The sequence below is a fragment of the Macrobrachium nipponense genome, chromosome 1 (genome assembly GCF_015104395.2).
Source record: "Macrobrachium nipponense isolate FS-2020 chromosome 1, ASM1510439v2, whole genome shotgun sequence".
NCBI classification, from domain to species: domain Eukaryota; kingdom Metazoa; phylum Arthropoda; class Malacostraca; order Decapoda; family Palaemonidae; genus Macrobrachium; species Macrobrachium nipponense.
In genome coordinates this window covers 30,106,735-30,121,353 of record NC_087200.1, presented here as the reverse complement: position 1 = coordinate 30,121,353, position 14,619 = coordinate 30,106,735, and the positions used below count along the sequence as shown (strand labels likewise).

The 14,619-nt window shown below is 37.0% G+C and overlaps 1 protein-coding gene across 1 annotated transcript in view; it reads right to left on the bottom strand.

The window, feature by feature from the left end:
* LOC135220110 (uncharacterized) overlaps window positions 1–14,619 on the bottom strand; it is a 33,986-nt gene that overhangs the window by 16,620 nt on the left and 2,747 nt on the right. The window contains exons 3-6 of the mRNA XM_064257423.1: window positions 11,187–11,316; window positions 10,118–10,257; window positions 3,954–4,125; window positions 1,289–1,437 (exon numbers count right to left, since the gene is read on the bottom strand). Coding sequence (XP_064113493.1) covers window positions 1,289–1,437; window positions 3,954–4,125; window positions 10,118–10,257; window positions 11,187–11,316 — 591 coding nt within the window. The remainder of the gene's footprint in view (window positions 1–1,288; window positions 1,438–3,953; window positions 4,126–10,117; window positions 10,258–11,186; window positions 11,317–14,619) is intronic.

The window sequence follows — 14,619 nt, the reverse complement described above, 5'->3', positions numbered from 1 at the left end:
ATCCTGGACGGTTTCACTTTTATATTGCTATAACATTCTCAGGGAAATGAAACTTAGTAGTAGAAATTTACAGTAAATATACTAGAGGGAGACCACATACGAACGCCCTGACGGCTGGACATATGTAGTATAGGGGTTGAGCGGAAATATAATTGTAAGGGGTCCAGGCCCGCACACCTATCATGTCGTCTGAATATTTGGTTTCAAACGTCTTCATGTTCGTATGCAGTTTCAAGTTAACATATACATTGCAAATTTCTGCCACCGTGTACCAGTCATCTGAAAATGGGTTACCATAAAAGCTGAAACTGGTAAGGATTTACAACCCTTTTACTATATATATATATATTATATATATATATATATATATTATAAGGCTTAGATTTGTACGATATGATCGATTTATATATTATATATATATATATATATATATATTTGTTATATATATATATATGTGTGTAATATATATATATATATATATATTATATATATATATATATATATATATATATATAAATCGATCATCCCATAAAAATCTAAGCCTTCAAGTCTAAGCATCTCGCAAGTAATAGATACTAAAGTTTTCACATATTATTACCACGGTATTTCGACTATATTTATCATGTAACGAAGCATTACTGATAATTTCAATAAAAAAATAGGCTTACATATATATACACACATATATATATTATACTATATATATATATATATATATATATATATATATATATATATATATATATATATATATTACGTATATATATATATATATATATATATATATATATATATATACGTATATAATACTATATATATATATATATATATATATATATATATATATATATATATATTATATATAATATATATATATATGATGTATATATATCATATATATATATATATATATATATATATATATATAAATCGATCATCCCCATAAAAATCTAAGCCTTCAAGTCTAAGTCATCTCGCAAGTATAGATACTAAAGTTTCAGCATACATTATACACGGTATTTCGACATATATTTATCATGTAAACGAAGCATTACTGATAATTTCAATAAAAAAAATAGGCAGTTGTTTAAGCAATGCGTGATATTAAATGATGCATAAGTAAATATAAGAAAGTAATAGAAGAGAGGGTTTCTAATAAAAGAAAATAATCCCTTACTGCGTTTAATTTTAGGTCTCAATATAGCCCGTTTAAGCTTGCACCAAACCGCGCTATAAGGCCTGTGGCGAATCTTAATAATACTTAAAAAGCAACTCGCTAAATGCTCACCTCGGGGCTCTTCGAACTCAGAAACGAAGACAAAAGAGAAGCGGAATAGACGCTCCTTTTCGACTTCGGTTTGTTCTTCAGCTGGTGATTCGCCGTCGCCGAACTTTCCTCGTCGTAGCGTTCGGTGCTGCGGCTTCTTGAAACCAGTCCTGGAAGTTTTTGGAAAATTTTATGTGGTGAAACTAGAACATCTTTGCAGTGACTGATGGAATCGAGGGATGGTCTTGTTTCAAAGATCTACACGACTTCAGTGTAGCGGTATTATTATTATTTTTTTTTTTCTTTTTTTTTCTTTGGAACACGAACTATGTTAGGAACAGTTAAGCCCAAAAAGAAATCGTTGCCTCTCTCTCTCTCTCTCTCTCTCTCTCTCTCTCTCTCTCTCTCTCTGTCTCTCTCTCTCTCGCTCTCTCTTTTTTTTTCTCTCTCTCTCTATCTCTCTCTCTCTCTCTCTCTCTCTCTCTCTCTCTTTTGATATTTCATATTTGACCAGACATAAATATAGTCATGCCTGAATGCATATTCAAAGAGTGGTTAAGGACGATACAGAGCAATCTCCCATAGCTCATTACAAATCTAACGCTGAAGTAAATATTTGCATAAAGTAACACCACATTAGAGGTCATTGCAATGTCATCTGTAATTATTGTCAGGGAGGAATATCTGATATTTGTAAACATACTATAGTTATTAATATACTAAAGATCTGGTATACTTAACTTTCAAAACATGACGGGCGACTCTCAGGCGGTATGCAGAACTGTGCTGGCTCATAATATTTCAGAAAAATAATATTTCTCCTCAGAATACGAAGATCCTTCTTGAAATTGTGGCAGCAGTTTGTCTAATTAACAATGCGTCTAATGATTTATATATTTATTTCGTGATCTATGCAAACAGAAAAGAGAGCCTCCCCTTCAGCCTTCACTTTGTAAAGGGAGAAACCAAAATTCCAGTTCGGAGATGATTTGAAGCCCGAATTCAACTTTCCAGACCATATATTAATAATGGTAGTGAGGCTTCTCCCAGCGTTTCCATCCAATCCGCGAAGCCAGAACGTAACGAAGGAGCCGAAGAATATTCCCGACGCCAACGGAGGTCGCTGAATCACCACATTCTCGTTCAGCCGACGGTCAGAGAGGGAAGTGACGGAAGCTGCTTTCGTAGAGGGCGGACGAACGCGACTAATCTGTGTGTATTCGTGTAGTCCGTCAGGAGCCGCGGCCATCGATTTCGGAGGAGGGTAGGATATGCGCAGTAGATTATCCTCCCGGACTCCCAAGGATACAATGAACTATGCAAATGGTATTTCGTGCCAAGAAAATTTCTGCTGTAATCGATCTGCCCATCCTTTCTTCTCCTTGTCGCAAGGGATCTTACGGTATTGATTCAGTGTCTCTCCGGCTGTCTATCTGTAATCCGCCAGTCTCTCTCGTTCAATAGACTCAAGGGTATTGCTGATAAAAAACCTCAGTACAAATGTCTAAAATGTGCACGATCACGACAACTCTCGTATCATGCATTACAGCTAATCAGATTGACAATGACGACATCACGCCAAGTTCAACAGGCTAAAGTAACAGGTGATATTGGCAGCGCCTGGACGGACGCAGATCCGAAACTACAAGAAATTTTTTTTTTCATTCGTGAGGGATTAAAATTGTATTAAGCAAGAGAATATAATAAGCGCAACGGGATGATTTCATGTTGCACGTACGCAGCTAGATAGTTGTTAACTGTGCAAGTTTAAATACGTATATGTAAGTGTATATATATATATATTTACTATAATGTGTAGCCTACACGTATAAATGTAGTTGGAAGGCTGTTACCTGAATTAGATGAAACATACACACATGCATATATATATATGTGTGTGTATGTGTGTGTGTATGTATGTATGTAGTTAAATTAAAAGCAAATGAATTTGTTTAACTTTTTCTCTATCAGTTAGCGATTTTCCTCAATAGGCCCCAAAGGAAACGAAACTGTAAATTTCACCAACAAATTCATGCTTTCACAAAATTAGTTGCTTCATGCATCTTCACACAAGGCTCATTAGCATCGGATCGAACCCCTTCCAGACTGTGTCTTTCATACCCTTTACAACATCCTTTCGTTACCCATTGTTTCCATAAGATCAGACCGTCTTATAATGCTATTATGCATCCTTCACCTCCACCAGCCTTTTTACCATCCTTTCAATTCTTCTTAAGCCATGTTAACTATACGGACATTTCTCAACAGCACCAACGTTTTCCTTTCAGTCTCATTCAACAGTCACACTTCACCTCCATGGTGGAGTATTGGCTCAATGATTCTTTCAGATAGTCCCACCTAGTAGGCTTCCATAGACCCTCGAAGTCTCTGTCCAGTATTATGCCCATTTACACAATGGTTAGCTTTATCTAAGCAAGGATAAAGATTGGAAGAAAAGAATACTATATTAAACTTACTATTAATCTCACCAGAGAGAGAGAATAATGAATATTATTCTTATCAATAGACATACGTTCATATGAAATACAACATAAACGAATTACCTTGCCTGAAAAGCTTCTAGTGAACAGGGCCACAGGTCCCACACACTCACGACCTAAAAATGCCTACGCAAAAAAAAAAAAAAAAAAAAAACGAAAAAAACTACAAAAGTGACCATACCAACCTGTTAAGTTTTTTCTGTGTATCCTAGTGATACCCTTACTGGTGGAAGGTTGATCTATCGAACAGAAGGTGTCCTTAGACCTGCTGGCATAGACGTTGAACTCTTGGTAAATCCAGCGGTCTTCCAAAGATTTCAGAGGCGGTGTGGTCTCCCTCGGGAGTTCGACGCTTGACTGAGGGAGATGATTGAGATTATTTAGAGTCACAAAAGCTACTTCATGTAAGTAAAGAATGAGAACATTTTTTTTTATAGAATCCTAAGATTAATTATATTTGATTAAGTAGCCCTTTGTAATAAGATATATTACCAACTAAGTCATTTTCCTTTATCTTGTAGTACGTACTTTCTAGCTGGCTGTTCATTGAGAGCCCCCATTTTCAGTAATTATTCCATCCATCTATCCATCACTGAAGATTCCACTCCTCCTTCCGTTCACCAACCGATTATCCTCCTTTCTTTCCACATAGCCAAACCTTCTCAAAACATATAGATGCAGTCTTTCACCTAGGTTATTTTCTCAACACTTCTCTCCCGAGCATCCTCACACTTCCCAACATTTCAGTTCTTCTCATGTGACATAAACCGTACAAAAAGTCAATTCAGTAACTTTAAACCTTATCTGACTATAATGGGCGTTATGTCTGTCCGTCCGTCTGTCATTCAATCACGGAAAAACGGCTGGTCCGATGGGCATAAAACTTGGCAGGGTTATGGTATGGACCCCTAAGATGGTTTATAATGGGGTTTCATCCTACCCAACCACACCACCCCCCTGCCCGCCACGCTCCCTCTGATGGGCGTTATGTCTCCGTTGCAAGGGACGAGTGGAAAACCGTAACCGAAAATTCAAGCAAAATGCTTAAAACTGTTTAACGGTTGTTTGCTAGTTTATCCAACTGCGTTTAACATACCTATAGGAATCAGGTTGCCCTTTTCATCCACCAGCTATATCAAAATTCATTTCTCCATCGTAATCTTATAATCTTAATCTTGACAAATGCTGGCAATTTCTCCTTCTACTAAACTTACAAACCTGTACCCTAGTTTCTACAGTTTCTCTTCACTTTCCCTAATCAGTACTGCAACATCCAGCCACAGGCTTCAGGTAATCCACACTCCATTCAAGATTCACATAGCTATCCCCCAACTATGAACCTACATCATTTGTAATCTTTAATTTCTCGCACCGTTCCATAAAGATATTAAACAACTAAAGAGACATAGAATATTTTTTTCCCAAACCACACTTCCATACCAAACCAGTCACTCTCTTGCCTACATATCCAAACACACGCTTTGCTTTCATCATGAAAAAAACTTGATCGTTCTCAACAACTTATTTTCTATCCATAAATCCTCTACACCCTCTGTATGGCCTCTCTACCAATTCTCTCATTATCTTTTAGCAGGCCCGTTTATGCCACAAACATATTTCTCTTCACCAACAAACATCTCATACATTTGTTCCATTGCAAATACTTTGTCTACCAACCTTGTCAATTCTTGTTATCTTTCTTACCTTGTTAATCAAAAGCCTACGATATTCCTTCACTGGTGTACAACGTAAAGGTATGTCTCGAAATTCTTACAGTTGTCCTTAGCACCTTCAACTTTATATAAAGAACGACTCCTCTCGCCCTTTCCTTTTGAACTTTTTACTCATCCAGACATATTCTAATCAACTATGTCAAACACTTATAATCACTTTCACCTATTTCCCACAGCAACTTAATTGCAATAGCGTGGTGTCTTTCTGTCCCCTATAATCTCTTGAGTATTCTTGGAATTATTCTTGAGAATGTACTAACCCCTTCAAGTGTTACACTCACCTCTGCCTTCTTTATGTGGGTTTTGCTCTGAAGTTAATGCCGAGTTAAAGTGAATTCGACATTAAAGGGTTTTTTGTTCCATAATAATGAAATTCATAAAACTGTTATGTTCGAAAATGACAAACTATAATATTTATCTGAGTGACTACGATAGATCCATAAGCAACATTATAATAATCTATGAAACAGTATCTTATGAAGTCCTCTATTATACGTTCTTGGATATGCTCACGTGATGGACGTACAGATTGACAGGCAGACAGAGAGATGATGGTGAAATGACTGAGATAGCGCATACCCGCTCCATGAAATATGCGTGAGGGTCAGGTTCAATTTGAAATTACAGTTCCCTCGAGAAAGAATTATTTCTCTATTCTGACCAACTGAAATTTTCTGGACCACATATATTATTTTCTGGTTCTCCTTCCATTATTTTGGTCTGATCTTTTCGTGGGTAATTTTCCACAAAATGGAACTCCAAGTTTCGCAAATTGTTCTTTCATTATTTTCATGATCATAATCATGATCGATATCTTATTATGATTATATCAGCCTTCCATCACCATTACCCCATCCATAAAAGAATAAGAAACCTTTTACGCCTGACATACACGTGTTAGGCTTATATGTACCCCAAACTAGTCATTTTCGGATCAACTTATTAGATCTAGTATAAGCTCCACTTTCTTCACATAACTTCCAACTGCTCTCAACGGATTACGTTCGTAGCAATATATCTTCAACACCCTCAATTTCGGCTCTCAATCGATTCTTTCATAAGTTTTGTCTTCGTCATTGCACGCTATATAAAACTTCTTCCCCCTTCACTCGCAAACTTTTCAAACTGGTTTTATAATGAATACATTATCTCACTTCCTCTTTCTTTTTCAAATCCCCAGTGTTCTTCCCCTGTGATTCCTTAAATCAGATTTATTCCTCGCTCTATCAAAACCGTACCATAGATGGCCATATAATTCTTACAAGTTTCCACTTGGGCAGCGGAACAGTTATTCCTCTCATTCATTCCTCTGGAGCCTTCTCGTTGTCAAAACATCATACACAATCTGGTTTGTCACTGAGCTACATCAGCAGCTGCCAGTTCATGGTAGGTTCCAGGAACAAACAATTACAGGAAGTTTGCTGGGGATAATAATTATCAGCCGATGACAACTCTTCAGGTAAGCCTGAGAGCTACTGACTGGCTAAGAGTACTTCTCTGGCTATTTGGATTGGAAAACAGCAACTGGCCCGTCCTGAACAGTCCTCTAGGTTTTTGAAGGAGTCCATCTCTGGTAATCTGGGAAAGCACAAGGGTAACAGATTTGACCAAAGCACTGATATTGGGTTTCAGAGGATCATGGTGACCACAGAATGGCACGGTACTTCATTGTGATTCGGGGGAGCTCAAGGATGATTGGCCATCCAAAGCACTCCGCTTGGTTTTCAGGGGGAGAACAAGGGTGTTCTTGAGAGTGGACTACACTTCTCTGGGTGCTCTTGGACATGGGGATAATCTGTACATAGAGACCACACTTCTAGGACATCCTTTGGTACGGCGAACAGCCTGTTTTAGGTGCAACTCCATTTGTTGAAGTGTTTTGGGAGCTCAGGAGGATTCTGTAACTACCGCAGCAGAAGCTACAATGGCTCACTCCATACCCGCCCAGGCATATCACAGCCTGAGGAGGTGATTTCACCAAAAAGGAGATTGGATAGCACGTGGCAACTACTGATCTGTATGGATATCGCTCAGGCACACGACCTATGGGCTCAATGTGATGGCTCTTCTTTGGGAGTCACTAAAAATTATTCTCTCCTACTACAAACAACACACCGTAAGTAGTGATGCTCAATGGAAATGTTTAGTGTCAATTATCATGAATATTCTTTCAGATGCACAGCAAATGCCTTCGACGATTATGCTACACACTAACTACGTATAGTACGCATGGCAGGTTGATCTAAATTAAAATAAGTGTAACATAACATGCCGTTTGAAGGGTAAAGATAGTAACAGTTCTGAAATAGCATCTGCACTGCCTGGACCTTTTCTACAATTAGTCCACAACTAGATAAAGTATCAGAGAAGAAGTAGGCTTATCATTGACATAGCTAGTTAAGGTTAATATGTTTGTAAAATAACAGATCTTCAATTAAAATGTAATTTTATGTGCAATTCGCTTTAAAGATAAAATTGTATGCATTTCAATAACGTTAATTTATCACACTATATTTTAAACTAAAGAACGACATCTTCATGACTGATATAATAGGAAAAATGGTAGTACTAGCCTCAGTCAAACAATAAGAAAACTGCTATTTCTGCATACTAGAAACTTCAAGAAACAGTCTTCAAGTGCTAGTTGTAAGAATTGACTCGGCCACACATTCTGTCATTTTCACCACGATCATTATATATTTGGAAGCAGTTCCACGGGCCCGTGCTAGCATAAGCTAGCTTAATCTCGCCCAACCGCAGATTCTGAGGAGGTTTTCTTAACACAGGAGTTAATGATTCACGACCAAGGCAAGTTTAGAGGAAGAGATTTATCGATCGAGTTCTTTTCATTGTAAGTGCTTCGACCTTTCAATACAGACATCTCCGCCTTGACACACATTCAGGCTTTATGTATTTATCGTCACTGTTGGCATTTTTGCACCGATGAACCGCGAGAGAGAAAACGATTGGCAACATCTCTTCATTTCCGCCTCGATACTTCATCTTCTACTTCTAAATTAAACTGGACTTAAGACAGATCTTCAGGACGATGGAATCTTTTCCTTTCCATTGTAATCCCAAAATCCCTGGATCATATTATGTTATTAAATACATTCTTTGACTGATTAATTCCAATATTTATGAGACGGTGCAAGAATTTCACTTTTTACAACGAAGGAAAGAATGACTTTTTTCCTTTTATTCAGGTGATTTTCTTTTGAGCTACCTTCCCTTTTAATAACCTCAGTTTAAATAGAGAGTATTTGTTCCTTAGAAAAAAATAAATGGCATTAAGTTTACGAGCAATTACTGTTATGATTGACCTTCGTCTATGGAATCCATTTGTCAAACGAAACGTTAGAAAATAAATTTTGTAATATTTCCATAATACCTGCAATTCTTTTCTCCAGTTATATTACCGACAATCATATTCATCACAGTTCTTAAGGTAAACAAGAGCATCAAAGGTGACTGTCTATGAAAAAATAAATTCCGTTTTATCTGTGAAAAAGTCAAAACAATACAACCCTGTCTCACATTTTTTAAGATGTACCAGTTTGCCTGAAAAAAAAAAAAAACGTCTAATTTGAAGGTCTTTACATATCAATCCAGTATTGCGGAAGCTTCTGTCCTTTCACGTATCGATCATAGAATCCGAAGGTTGTCAGGTTCCTTTAATAATCCAGGATCTCACCCCGAGGCTTAATGATTCCTGTCTAAACCAGGATCTCGTTCGGTTCCGTCAGTTCGTTCTTCTCTCTTACTCCGGATCTTATATGGTGTGATAATATACTGTACATGGCACTTTTGCTCATAGGTCCGAATAGCACGTTGTGTTCTATTTTCAGAAAGTGTCCAACTAAAATTTCCCTCTTGTAAAGCTCACGTATCTGGAGGTCACGAGGTTTATAGGCCTCCTTTTCACTGACCTAGTTTTTACAGGGTCTCTTAATCGAGTCATCAAATAACTTGTTTAGTTAATAATATTAGCGGTCGTAGCTGACGTTAATAAAATTCTCATGATGTTCAGAGGTGATCCATCAAGAATTACTGACGCAAAGCCAAAAATTATTTCACTGAAAATGATCATGCTAAGTTTTCACAGTACCAAACCAAATTACATTCAATGCGCTATGATGTCATTCACAAGCTCTTAATTTGTGGTAAAAAAAAACAAAGCTGATTTAAAACGTAAAATAAGGGTTAACATAACGATATCCTATCGTTCAATACATCCCATCGTTCAGTGATTCATTATTCAAAATTATTTAAATGTTTTTCACTCGAGGAATGGAATAAAACCTTTCAGCAAAGCTTACAGTGGTTAAGTGCAGCCACATTCCTTGTGGTGTTGAAGTTCAGAAGGGTACTTTCTAGTAACAAGATGGAAAAAATCTTCTATCAAATGTTCAAAATATCGTAGCTTAACCTAACTAATGATTCAAGTATGGTCACCGTCACTCTGTTCTTCTCTCAGTGCAAGTGAAAACTTTCCCTTGTTAATAGGAAGAACCCCTCCAACCCATAGCTAACACCCTCACAGCCAAAACGTTTTCCTGAACTCCCTCCATCTTATCAAAATCAATACAGATTTGTTAGTTATTCTCACAACTTACATCTGAGCTCCGGCGAGAGTTTAAGTAGGAAGACAAAAATGAACCTGAAAATATTCTGCGTAAGGTATCTCCTTGACCGCGCCCTGAGAAATGGCCCAGCGACGCGTCAGCAGCTCTACTTGCATCCTTCCGTCCCACCTCTGAAAACCAGAATACCAGTAGATGATAAGTTTTTACTTTTAATTTACATGTAGCAATAGTAGCTGCAGTACAACTGCACTTATTCAGAAAAAAAACTTGCTTTACCTAGGGGCTGAAAGACTGTTAATAATGATACTTAGTAAGAAAGTAAGAATCAACAGCTCAATGAAATTATATATCATTTGTCTTACTTTACAGTACTGTAACTAAGGTTAGGTGGTTGGGGGAGGGGTGGGGGGAGCTGGCCAAATAAGGACCTGGAGCTTTAAGGTATGGCAAATTAGATGTGGAAGGATCCTAAGTTAGCTTAGGTTAAATACATCCACATCCTACTGTTTCAGTCATTTTGGATTTACTCCCACCCCAAACCCTGCCTTCCCACTGTGGTCCTCCATAATTGTAGGGTATAAGGCGGGAGGACGCAGTATCTTAAACGTACTCATTTGCTAACGAAATGACATCAGAAACTTTCTCAGAAAAAAAATTTCAATATATGAAAAATATTTTCAGCTCCATAACGCAGTTATGGTTTAAAGTAGAAATTTACCCCAGTTCCTAATGAGATGACAAAGAATCCTTTGAGAAATCCCTGTTTAATGGACTCCCAACGGGCCCCTAATAATCCCAACATCCCTTCAACGGATTCCTAATCCCTCTCAACGTGGAATCAGAGGAATTTCTTTCTGGTGATTAGAAATTAATTTCTAGCTATAATGTGGTTCGGATCCCAACGATAAACTGTAGGTCTCGTTCCTTAGCCACGTAAAATGATCTAATCCTTCGGGCCAGCCCTAGGAGAGCTGTTAATCAGCTCAGTGGTCTGGTAAAACTGAGATATATCTTTTTTCCTACTCCCTCGGTGTTTTGTCACTGCGCCGCGGACTCCCAGTCCCCTTGTTTAACGGACTCACTGTGTGTCTGTCGTTACCGTACTGAGTTCTCTCGTCTTCTGTACCGAAGTCGACGAGGAAGTTGGGTCCCTGATAAATCCAGCGATCTTCCAGAGATGGCAACTGTAGTGTCTCTCCTCCCTCGACGACTGGAAGCTCCTTCTCGTCCTGTGGACGACAAAGAACGTAATCAATGTGTCTCTGAAGTGGTTTCTCACATGTCGAAAAAAAAATGGCACTGGAAAATACGTTATAGGATTTTTGAGAAAGTAACTTTAGCTCCTGTTCGCATTTCAGAAAGGATTTGTCAATGACGAAGAGTTTCATTTATATTATCACCAGTTCTTCAGTTTCATCTTTCCTCTTCAGCTGATTATAGTTAGTATCTTTAATCAAATGACAAAATATTCGAGTGATTAACGAAAGAGATGTTAATAACATGGTACAAATTAATTGTAGAGCAATCTTATAATTTTCCTCTTCCATAGCACGAAATGAATGTGAAGACAAGGGCAACTGTGATATGGGTATTTGTATGACTGATGGGGTTCCTATGAATAAATAATCAAATGTATACTTAGGAAAGTAAGGAAAAGGGTGCAAGATTATGTTGTTAGAAAGAAGATGAAGGAACAAGCTGATGGACGTATTGGTGAAAGTCCACCAAAGTAATTCCCGTACGTGACAATTTTGTCCAACACAATGAATAACATAATAGATAAAATCACGAGGCATATACGCGTCGTCTAGTTTTTATGTCCGTGTTGTTAAGCACAAAGTTATTACCGGCGTCATTTTCAAAGGGTATGTGATTGACAATACAGAAACTTGATGGGTACATAGTTTGTCGAAGTTTGGAAAAAGCTGAAAAAGGTAAAATCTTTTGGTGGGGTGGAAAAAGGAACATGTTATTAAGCCTTAATGGATTCAAGGCGGGAGAGTTTCATATGATAGAAGTCAAGTCAGCACCATGGAGAATATGGAGGATAAAATACCGTAGAGTTAAAGACACTGAAATGAAGGGGCTTTACGCTTGGTATGCTATATTCCAGGATGGTGTCTTAGAGTCAGCAGCATGAAGTGAAAGACAAAGGGGAGATTATCCGAGGGGCAGGTAAGCAGGGAGATGGATAAGCAAATGAGAGATAAAATGAGGGTAAGTTATGATAACAAAAGGATGAATCACAACAAGTATGTTAAAGAAAAGAAGAATTTTTTAAAGGGGTTAAATGGAAAGAGAAAGCTTAATGAGCAAGTGGAGAGATGTTGTCTGAAGAGAACACAGTCCTATGCTCAAGGTAAGGATGGAAGCGTCTGAGTGGAACTATGAGGTGTTAGTATAAGTGTTAGTATAAATTTAAGAATTCTTGTGGAAATGACTGTTGTGGATGTCACGACAGCAGTTAAGAGACTGATTATGCGTGAGATGCTGAAGTATAACAGTGAAAGTGCACATAACTGGCTGACAAAGGTGGATAAGGTACTTATGCATACTGGAAAGTTGCCAAAACATTGAGTTTGAAGAATGATTCATTTGTGCGAGATAAAGGGTATAGAGGCTACACTAGAAATTATGAGGGAAAATATTTCTTAGTTCACCAAAGGATGTGCATGGTGTACTTTTGTGGAAGGGGACATGAGACTAGAACAATTTAGAAGTATTAGCGGACAAAGTCTTCGTTATGAAACATTAAGGGCCAAATACGGACCTAAAAAAATAAAATAAGCTTTTGAAAGAACGAAGGTAATTTGTGAGGGGCCATGAAAAGTTTGTGTGATGAACAAAAAAGTCGGTGTCAAAATGCGTAGAAGGAAGACTGGTAAGTTTGGTCAAATGTTAGCATGAGGCAAGGGTGCTGTATTTTTCATTTCTACTGATTATAGATGGAGTAATTCGAAATGTCAAAGAGAGGCCTTCAGAAGTTGGAGCTAGGTTCTTTGAAAAGAAAATGGGCCATTAAATGTTGGAATGTCTGATGTTAGCAGATGTTACAGTCCTAACTGGGAACAGTATAGACAAATTGCAATAACCAGCGAAAGACTTGGAAGTATCTGCAATAGGAAGAAACTCACTACCAATGTTAATTATAGTTGCAAGAGTACAGTTGTGATGGGAGATCGAAGCCATGAATACAGTTGGTGAGTTGATGAGGATAGAAACGTTTGATTAATATAGTCATAATGGAAGTAAATATAACATACTATGGTATAATAAAAGACGAAATAAGTCATTGATTTGTGAAGCAAGGTAGGTAGCAGGGTTTAGGCAAATGTTTTGAAAAAATGAGATTGCCTATGGAAGCCAAGCTTAGAATGAAGGATGAATTGTTCAGCCAGCTTTCTTTTGATGAAGTATAGATACACAATGTGAGTAAAATGAAAAGGGTGTAGGTGACGTGAGGAACTATTTACGTGGTATGTGTTGCTTATATAGCATGAAACAGGGTGGAAAATATGAAGAATTTTGCCTGCAGGTTCAAAGAGGGGTTGGTGAGAAAAGTGTACGATATGATCATGTTGAAATATAGGAGGAATAAAGACCCAGGAATTATATTAACAAAGCAAAGATTTTTGAAGCAAGGAAGGTAGCAGGGTTTAGGCAAATGTTTTGAAAAAATGAGTTGTCTATGGAAGCCAAGATTGGAATGAAAGAGGAATTGTTAAGCCAGCTTTCTTTTGATGAAGTATAGATATACGTACGTTGTGGGTAAAATGAAAAGGGTGGATGTGGCGTGAGGAACTATTTACGTGGTACGTAATGCATATATAGTAAGAAAACGATAGAAAATGTGAAGAATTTTAACCCCAGGTTCAAAGAAGAAGGGTTGGTGAGAAAAGTGTATGATACGGTTATGTTGAAATATAAGAGGAATAAAGACACAGGAATTATATTAACAAAGCAAAAAAGTACTTGTATTATAGAAGTGAATTGTATAGGGAAGTTCTTTACACTACTGCTTATGAAGCAAAGAAGCTTTTTATTGTGGAAATTTCTTCATTAGTGGTTAATTATAGATCAACTGTTGAAGTACGAGTGTCTCAGTGATTCTTGCAGGGTAAATGCTACCAAGCACAATGGCAAATATATTTTATGATCCTGTCTCACTCAACAATATGTGATAATATATATATATATATATATATATATATATATATATATATATATATATATAATATATATATATATATATATTATATATATGTGTGTGTGTGTGTGTGTGTGTGTGTGTGTATATTTTGTATATTATATATATATAATATTTTATATATATACATATATATATTATATATATATATATATATATATATATATATATCTATATATATATATATATATATATATAAAACACAGGTCCCCAGAAATAAATTTCTTTCAACATGTTTCCTGGGCACAATGGTAAACCTACTAAAAGTGAGATACAAAAGTAAACGAAAATGCAGAAAGAATTACAAAAGCAGCATTTAAATTCA